Source organism: Taurulus bubalis, assembly GCF_910589615.1.
Source record: "Taurulus bubalis genome assembly, chromosome: 21".
In the NCBI taxonomy this organism is placed as follows: Eukaryota; Metazoa; Chordata; class Actinopteri; order Perciformes; family Cottidae; genus Taurulus; species Taurulus bubalis.
In genome coordinates, this window is record NC_136609.1 from 8,987,661 (window position 1) to 8,996,631 (window position 8,971).

Consider the following 8,971-nt stretch of genomic DNA (forward strand, 5'->3'; position numbering starts at 1 on the left):
ACACACACACACACACACACGCACACGCATGTGCACGAGCACAGTCTGCTTTCTTTTTCTTTTTCTGACGCCACATCCTAAAATAGCATGCTCGACCTTGCGAAGGTTCTCACCCTTGTCAACCTAAGACCCTCAGTCGGGCCAGACTGTGAATGCTAATGTGATAAAAAAAAAAAAAAAGCGAAGCGCTTCGTCAAACTGTGTGCATAATGAGATATTCATATTCACGCGCACATGTTCCACAGGTCAGGGGCCGCCGGACAACTTCAGCTCAACTTTTTTTAGCTCTTTCAATGATGCAGGCGTTCATGTGGGGATAAACCAGCAATATTAGCCCGTGCAACAGTTCTATTTGAAGCGATTGATTTACTATCAGCTGTCATGCAAACACGGTTAGCTGCAAGTGCATCTCAGTTAGACAGTTGGAATACATGGAGGGGGGGTTAATCTCAGAGAAGACACAAACTGTATTATCAGTGCATGTGGACGAGGGGAAAGAAAGCGCTGTGCCGTGATTAAAAACACAGATGTGTCGCTTCCCAGCGATGCACACGGACCCTGTAGTTCATCTCCAGTCGATCCCTGTTACGCCATAAATACTCCCTCCGAATATGGATTCATCCTGGCCGAATGTTATGACTCCTTAAATCTAAGAACTGCAGAGCCCAGCTGTTTTAGGAAATGACTTGGCCTCTTTTTTCTTTTTCTTTTTTAAAATGACGATATATTTTTGGGCCCGTTTTTTAAGATCTACATCTTCAGCGGTAATGGGTGAGCTCGGGGCTGAGTGCTGCAGAGAGGGGGAGGGATTTATTTGTCACAGTAAAAAAAGATTGAGAACAATATGTTTATGGATCTTTAGGCAATCTAGTTTGGGTAAATCTAGTCTTTTTTTTCTTCCAGGGTACCCATATCAGTTTTTCGTCTCACATCTGACAAACACAGTGTAACATCAGAGAGTATGTTTGTAGATGTCAGGTTCCTCTGTGATTGGGGCGAAGCGTTTACATGTTTAGAAGAATGACAGAAAAAAAAATGATGTAATAGTGCAGTGGTTCTCAACCTTTTTTGATGTACCCCCTGTGGAATTATGTTTTCAGCCAAGTACCAGCATAAACCCTTTTTGGTTGAAAAAAAGATGTAACACAAAGCGCTGTGCCAACAGTGTCTGATTTAATATAGAATATATACAATTAAGTTTATGAACATACACTTATATTTTCTTGAATGTTCATTAAAAAACTATTTTCTAAGCATTTTTTAATTTATGCTAATTTCAAATATATTTCTTAAAAAATCTCACGTACCCCCAGGAGTGAACCACTGTAGTAGTGTATGTACAATCTGAAAAGCAACATTCCTCATCAGCAGACACAGCTTCATGTTGTGGATGAAGGATTGTGGTTTACGTTAAACACCCCTGAACTCCATGTATGTGTGTGTAAAGTCTTTGAATTGTGCGGCGTGCTAGAGGCATATCGATCTCTTCCCTTCGCAGCCGCCAGCATTGCAATGTGCTGGCTAATCATTTGCATTCACAGTTGCTATCCACTCAACTCATTAGTGAGAAATATACGGCCAAGGAACACCGGCGAACTGACGTGCGGTTAAAAAAAACGATGCTCCAAATTAGCATTCCTTTGCAGTTAGCGCTTAGCCCTTCACCAAAACAGGCTGCTCACTCCGGTTTGGTGGTTAAGACGGAGTGGGAGTTTCATCCAAGCGGAATTATTTTTAATAGGGATGTCTGTCAAGGTCAGACGTCTCCATTAGCCTTTTGTTTCTGAGACTGATGCTCTTTTTAAATTAGGGTGCAACATCAGATGGATGTACGATAGATAGTCTGAAGATGTATTGTAAGTGGCGATGAAGGCAGCTTGATGTACGACACATATACACAAACTGCTGCCATTTGTATTCAGCATCCTCTGCGTTACAGATGAATTACCCTCCCTGAGAAAATGTTGCTGAAATATAAGGACACTCACGGCAGTTATGTAGAAAAGGTGAATAAGAAAACACATAATCTGCTCGAAGAAACAATGGATGCATGAAACATATCAGGCCGTAGATATATATGTCTCATTACAGTCTCGGCAGCGTTATTTCTTAATGCTAAAATACAATTCGGGTCCCTTTAATAAGATTGATTGTTGAAAATCTCACAGACGCTAAGTGGTTGGAGAGAAACACATCCGCACTAGCGAGCCACGGAGAGAACGGCGCTTCAGACGTTGATCAGATTTGAGATAACGTGATGGGACATAATAGAAAATCACTGGTCTAGATCAAAATGGCTTGAGAGTGCTTTACATCCTGACATTATGGAAGACAAATGTGTCCGTACATGTTGAGGTGATTTGGTTTCTAATGCTAATGTGTTTTTCTTCTGTCTCTGCAGCTGACTGGGTTGCAGGCCAAGGTGCATTACCTGAGGTACCTCAGCGAACTCCGGCTCTATGGAGGGAGGGAGTTCTGTTCTATACTTTTGGTAAGGACGTTAGATCCGTAAAAGGGTTTGGACAAGTTTAAAAAAAACATGATGCCTTGTTTTTGAAGTACTTCTAACTGTCCTATGCGTCCGCACTACTTTCTGTAGCAAGGGGAGAAACAGACCGAGGTGACGCTGCTAGTGGGCCCGCGTTACGGCATCAGTCACGTCATCAACATCCGGACCAACCTAGTGGCCCTGTTGGCCGACTTCAGCCATGTGAACCGCATCGAGATCCTCACTGAGGATGAGACCAACGTCCGACTGGAGCTGCATGTTCTGGATGTCAGGGTGAGCACGGGAGAAAAAAACACTAGACGCACTAGTGAGCATCGTTTCGTCCCGCATGAATGATATATCTGTTGTTTGTTCTTTCTTTCTTCCCTCCTTCCGCCCTTTTTTTCCTTCGCTTTTTTTTCACAGCCCATCACACTGATCATGGAAGCCAGTGATGCAATGAACCTGGCCTGTCTAACAGCAGGCTACTACCGCCTCCTAGTGGACTCGAGGAGATCTATCTTCTGCATGCCCCACAGCAACAGCACTGGAGGGGAGGACACTGGTGAGCCATGATTGTGAGCGTGCATGTGTGTGCGGTCAGAATAGTATGTATTTACCTACTTATTTATTTTGTAGAAATTGTCATTCACGGTTAAAAGTTTACAGTAAAAAATGTGCGTTTTCCAGCACAGTGAAGTGGCAAGATATTTGTCCTGGCACGACTCTCCACATGAAATTATTAAAACAAGTCGAGAAAAAAAAGCTTGAAGCTTAAAAATTTAAGCTTCACGGTGCAGCATTAAAACCAAAAAGCCTGAAGTGGAGCACTCAAAGGTCTGGAGAAGGCAGCCACTTTGAGATTCAATCAACATGAAATATAAAACACATAAAATAATAAGACCGTGTATTTCTGCTGCTGTCTGCAGGTCAGGATCGTGTCCTGGAATGGCCATACAGCACATCTTTGGGGGACAACGAGGAGCCGTCACCCGGCCAAGGAGAGGTCTACAACAGGGCCTCTGAGTATTCCAACAATGGGCAGAGAGAAAACAGCGTCTCTCCTTACATCCATGAACCCCCAAACCCTGACAGAGACATCGGGACACGGAGGAGTCCGATTCCCCCTCCTCTTCCTCCCGCCACCAGACACAAACCTCAAGACTCTCCTCGGAGCGCCAAAGTGTCGTTCATATTTGGGGGAGACCCACCCTTGAACCAGCCGAAGAACTTGGGATATGAAAGACTGTCGGAGAGCCCTGAGGGCCCCGAGCACAGACCGCCCTACATGCACAACAACACAGACTTTCGGCCACAGGACAGGCTGCCGTTTCAGTTTGGTGATCTGACGCACGTCTATAGTAACATTATCACTGAGGAAGGTGGTGAGGAGCCACTGCTAAGGGATCTGTTTTATCGCGACACGACGGACGACGCAGAGGACGATGACGATGCTTCCTGCGAGGAAGACTCCACCGGGGGGACACCGGTGGGTGACGACGGAGGAGGCGGAGATGAAAGCCGTGGCAACCAGGGAGGCGGGTTGGCCACGGCGTCCGGCAAGGCTTCCTTCCTTGCGTTTTCCAGTTCCACCGACGACATCATCGACCTGACGTCGCTGCCCCCTCCTGAGGGAGACGACAGCGTCGACGAGGATGAAGACGACTCGCTGCTGCAGACGCTCAACCTGGCGATCGCGGCTCCTCCGCCGGGCTTCCGGGACAGTTCAGACGAGGACGCGGCGCCCGAGGGAAGGCCGCTAAGCACGTGCGACAACGACGACATGCCGGTGTCGTTAATCGATGCCGTCCTGGCGCATGGGGAGGGAGAAGGGGAAGGGAGCAGGCTGGAGAATGCAGTCATGCATACCCTACAAGCACTGGAGGCTCTGTCCGTCTCTGAACAGAGGCCTCCCCCGCCACCACCCAGTAGAAATCCAGGTCTGTTGAAAATGAATGCTTGTACAGTAACGTCACCTTCATTTATTTCTTTGTTTAACATTGGTTTCCAGACCTTTTTTACTTGCTCCGAATGACGCCCCAAATAAATCTAGTGTCCCTGTCTATGGTCTTCAGTCTCTGTCATTTTATCATTCAGACCACTCAAATGTGTGGGATTTTATTCATGTTAAAACAGTTAAACAATTATTGGGTTGTAAGCATTTGCCCTTTTTGTAGATATTTGTTTGTCTCTGGTGCATTTTCTTTAAACTCTCAAAACAGTTACATGACACCAGAACAGAAACTATTTGTATAATAGGCCTTCTCAATTGCAAATATGGACATAGCTCTGTGTAATATTCTGTACCATGTAGCAGCTTCAACAGCTAGCTTAGTTCGCTAATTGACCCATATTTAACTTTTTATCTCTTATCTTCTAGGTGTTTACACGTCTCGAGGCTTCAGCCCCGAGTCGTCCTCAGATTCTGGCAATGAGACCAACTCCTCAGAGATGACGGAAATCTCTGAACTGGCTGCTTCTCACAGGCTCAATGAGAGCCACATGCGTCTCCTGATGGCCACAAGGGAAGGGTACCAGCCTTTACTTGAGGAGAAAACAGAATTCCCCGTCTCGCCCAGCACCGTAGGAACGATACAGAAGAAACCCCGCAGTCCATCACGGCACCTTCAGCCTCCAGCTGTTCCCCCGAGACGGAGCCCCCTTTTGGACACCGCTTCGACGTCAGGGTCCGACAGCTTGGTGGTGAGATCCCAGACACAACTCTCGTCCACTCTCCAGCGCCCGAGTTCGACCACACCAGGAGGCAAGCATCACAAAAAGTCTGCGGATTCCAATGGGAAGTACAACACCTTCAGCACAAGGGAAGGGCATCGAGGTGAGAGCAGTGGGAGCCACGGCCATTTTGAAATGGACCAGCGCACTTCGTTCTCTGAGCGAGGGGAAAGTCAAACAAGACAGAATTCTTTTTTGGCAGAAAATGCTGCGGCCGAGGCCGTTGAAATGAACAGCCTCCCCCGTGACCATCCCAGAATCCCCCGTCCTCCTTCTATTAACTCTGAGCGCCTGTTAGGCGTTGTCAACTTGGGGGAATGCGGTGCAGATAATGGAGCTACAGCTGTTGAGCAAGACGAGCATCTGGTCGTAGCGTCATTGCTGTCCTCAACCCAAAAATCCAGATCAGGGGGGCCCGACCAGACATCGGACATACAAAATGACCATCAGCCAATATCTAGACAGCAGAGTGTCGCACGGTTGTGTGAGTACCATCTCGCCAAACGGATTTCAAATTTGCAAGGGGAAGCCCACAGTTCACTACAGGGTTCCCTGTGCTCATCGCTGGATGCTGGTGGCAGCACGAACAGTAGTGCCTGTGCCACCCCAAATGACTCACCCCTTGGCCCCGGTGCAGTTGAATTAAAACACCACCATTTGCAAAGGCACCCACTCTCCAATTCCTCTTCCTCATTACTCAGGGTGCTAAACTATGAGGATAACAAACCCGGAAACCCTCGCGGCACCCCTAGCCAGAGCACTCAGGGAAAGGACCTCCACCCTCATGCAGACCCTGCCCTCCTTCGGAAAATGCTGCCCAACATTCACCCTCCTGCGGCTGGGGCAGAACCAGGCCGTCCCTCCTCAGCCACAACGTCTAAGCATAAAGAGACAACAGGTACTGGGAGCAAGAGGCCCCACAATGATCTGCATGCTAAACAACAGGCCTGTTTTAAGGGGCTGAACCAGAAGGAGGGCAGTGAGGCCTACAGACAACTGATTAACTATCTAACAGTCAGCCAGATGCATCAGGGAGGGAAGCTGCACAGTGCAGGCATGGGAGGGGCAGTAAAAAAGGACTCCAGGCGCTTTATCACGAGTAACCCTCAGCTTGTCGAAATGGTAAAGAATAGGGGGAACACCATTGCTCGCTGCCCATGTATGCCTTCCTCCATTTCATCCCCATTCCTCAGCCCAAATGTAGTAACCCCTAACACGAACACCATGCAGCTGGCAAATAGAAATCCTAACTCATACCATTCTGCCACACTTCCTGCCAAACTGAAGAGAAGTTCTGACATGCATGCTCAGAAACTGAATGACAGTCTAGATTTCACTGCCGACAGGAGAAGCTCCTTTTCTGGTCTGGAAAGCGAACTAGAGAGGAGTGGTATGGACCCAGAGCACTTCCTGTCACTGTATAAGAGAGAGGGCTGTATCAGTCGTGACGGGGGATTCATTTCAAGCGGAAACCGAGAGGGTGGGGTTAACTCTATCCGCCTCCCGCCTCGGTCAAGAAGCCAGCCTAGTAGCAGCACTGAGGACTGGTTCAGATCAGACCCGAGGGCAAAGCATGCAGTCCGTCAGTCTCCACATTCTCGTCCTAATGATTCTCTTTGTTTCTCTGCCGCCCCCAGTGTAAGTGGTCAACGAGCAGACCTCAACACCATCTCACTAGGAAGGGGAGACCACCCTTCAGCTTTTGTCAGGCAGACATGTGCTGGTAGTAGGTCTTGCATTACATCTCCAACTCCCAACCCACAATCTCCACCTCCTCCACCACCTCCCCCGCCTCCTCCGCCTCCTCTGTCTCTTCCCTCGCAAGCCAACTCTAGCTTCAGCAACTCAGGATGCACACAGGATGCCATCCATTCCATCCAGTCCCGGCCAAATCACAACCACATTCAAGCTGTTGCCCCAACCCAACCCCAGACGCTCCCAGATCCCTTCTGCAATAGCCTGCAACGGGGCAGGGAGCTCAAACGCAGCTCCAGCAACGTGACCGCCAATTCCGGGAGTGTGGAGGTTCTGTTTGATAAGCCCACTCGGTGCCGGAGCCAGCAGCCCTTGTCACCATCTGTGCCCCTGCAAGGTGAGACCAAAGTCCAAAGGAGGCCGACAAGGAAGCGGCTCTCCAAGAGCTACTCCCAAGGCTCTGTGTCTTCCCACACATGCTGGTCTACAGGCTGCCGGGCAGACAGCAGAAGGGCGTCGGTGGCATTCCCGTTGCAGAAAGACGCTAAACACATGAAGGGCTCCCAAAAACTGGACACCAGTCCCTGGAGATGCAACGGGCCTTTTAGCTACTGTTTCTTCAAACGTAAGAGCGAGGCAGAGGAGGATGAGATTGAGTGGGAGAGACCCCGACGAAGCCGTGGCGGGAACGAAATGGATAATGGCTGTGCGGATGCGTCAGCCATATTGCCTTGTGGCTCAACCGTGGATGTGGCTGGGGAGCAACTGTACGGTGAGGTCCTCAATAACATGAGCTTTAGCGACCGCCTCGCGCGAATCAACGCACTCAAGGACCGCATGTACTGCTTCCCTTCCGGCTTCTTTGACGTCCGCCGCGACGCCAGCGAGCTCATTGCCCTGGTGAGGTCCAGCGTTGGTCGCTGCGATCGTGGAGGCCAGATGCCTCTCCAAGACGTGTCGCAGTTCAAGCAGCTCCTCTCGGTCGAGTCCAAAGAATTGGGCCGGGCATGCCGGAGGATGGCGCAGGCCCACGGAAGTCCCGAGGAGATGCTGCTAGCCGTAACATGTAGCTTCCAGGTGCTATGCTGTCTCTGCGAAGCCTGCATGTGTCTGGTCAGGGGGCTCGGAGCCTCAGCCTCGCACCAACAGAGAGAGGTCGTGGCAAAGGTCGACGAGGTCGTCATGAACTATATCTGTTTGCTCAAGGCGGCCGAGACTGCCACCGTGGGAGCACCAGGGGAGCACAGCGTGAAGGCCCTGGTCCGCCACTCCAGCACCATGTCGGCCATTGCTAACGCACTCACCCGCTCCCTTAAAACGCTGCTTAGCAAGTAGAGGCTACTCTTTATGCTTTATAGTGTGGCCTACGCAGTCAGTATTAGTCTGTCTTAAAAGCATCTCGTTATTTTTGGCTCTGCTGAAGAAGTCGTATATTTTTCATATAAGGTCTGAACAGTCTTCATATCAAAATCAAAGGAGTGTAAGACACAAAACTCAGAACGAAAACAGTGAGAATGATGCTGAAAGGTAGTCCCATCTGACTGCACTTGCTTTTTCTGATGACAATATTGTAATGTATATTTACAAAGCCATACTGTCACAGACCTTTGTAATGTGATATGCACCTAATAGATATCCTTTTACCTGTGCATTATGTAACTTATTTAACAAAATAAAAGTGTATATAATGTACATAAATACAATATAAATATATTATTTGCCGTAGCAGTTTCAAGAAGCCATTGAGTGTTCAGCATAATATGCTCCAATATTGTACAGGGCTGGAGTGAATTCACATTCAGTTCAATCAGTTCATTAAGTGCAGTTTTACTACAGATATTTAGAATTTACCTTTAGAAATGTAAGCAAAAATGTGTCACTGTCTGTCAAGTGAGGAAGTTGTTGCATCATTTTATCCACATGATTCAACCTGTTGGGTTGGATTTCTGAATGACTGTGTCAAGGTGAACTGATTATAACACTGTTGTATTACAACATGTTTGTTTGAGATGTTGAGAAATACAGGGACACTATCATTGCACTGCATTTACCACT

General features: G+C 48.4%; 1 protein-coding gene across 1 annotated transcript in view; it reads left to right on the forward strand.

Annotated features, from left to right (window-relative positions):
* Nucleotides 1–8,251, forward strand: part of LOC306752825 (FERM and PDZ domain-containing protein 4-like) — a gene marked incomplete at both ends in the record, with an annotated part of 34,156 nt that extends 25,905 nt beyond the window's left edge. The window contains 5 exons of the mRNA XM_079236632.1: nucleotides 2,402–2,491; nucleotides 2,600–2,782; nucleotides 2,915–3,053; nucleotides 3,418–4,428; nucleotides 4,869–8,251. Coding sequence (XP_079092758.1) covers nucleotides 2,402–2,491; nucleotides 2,600–2,782; nucleotides 2,915–3,053; nucleotides 3,418–4,428; nucleotides 4,869–8,251 — 4,806 coding nt within the window. The remainder of the gene's footprint in view (nucleotides 1–2,401; nucleotides 2,492–2,599; nucleotides 2,783–2,914; nucleotides 3,054–3,417; nucleotides 4,429–4,868) is intronic.
* Nucleotides 8,252–8,971: the final 720 nt, after the last annotated feature.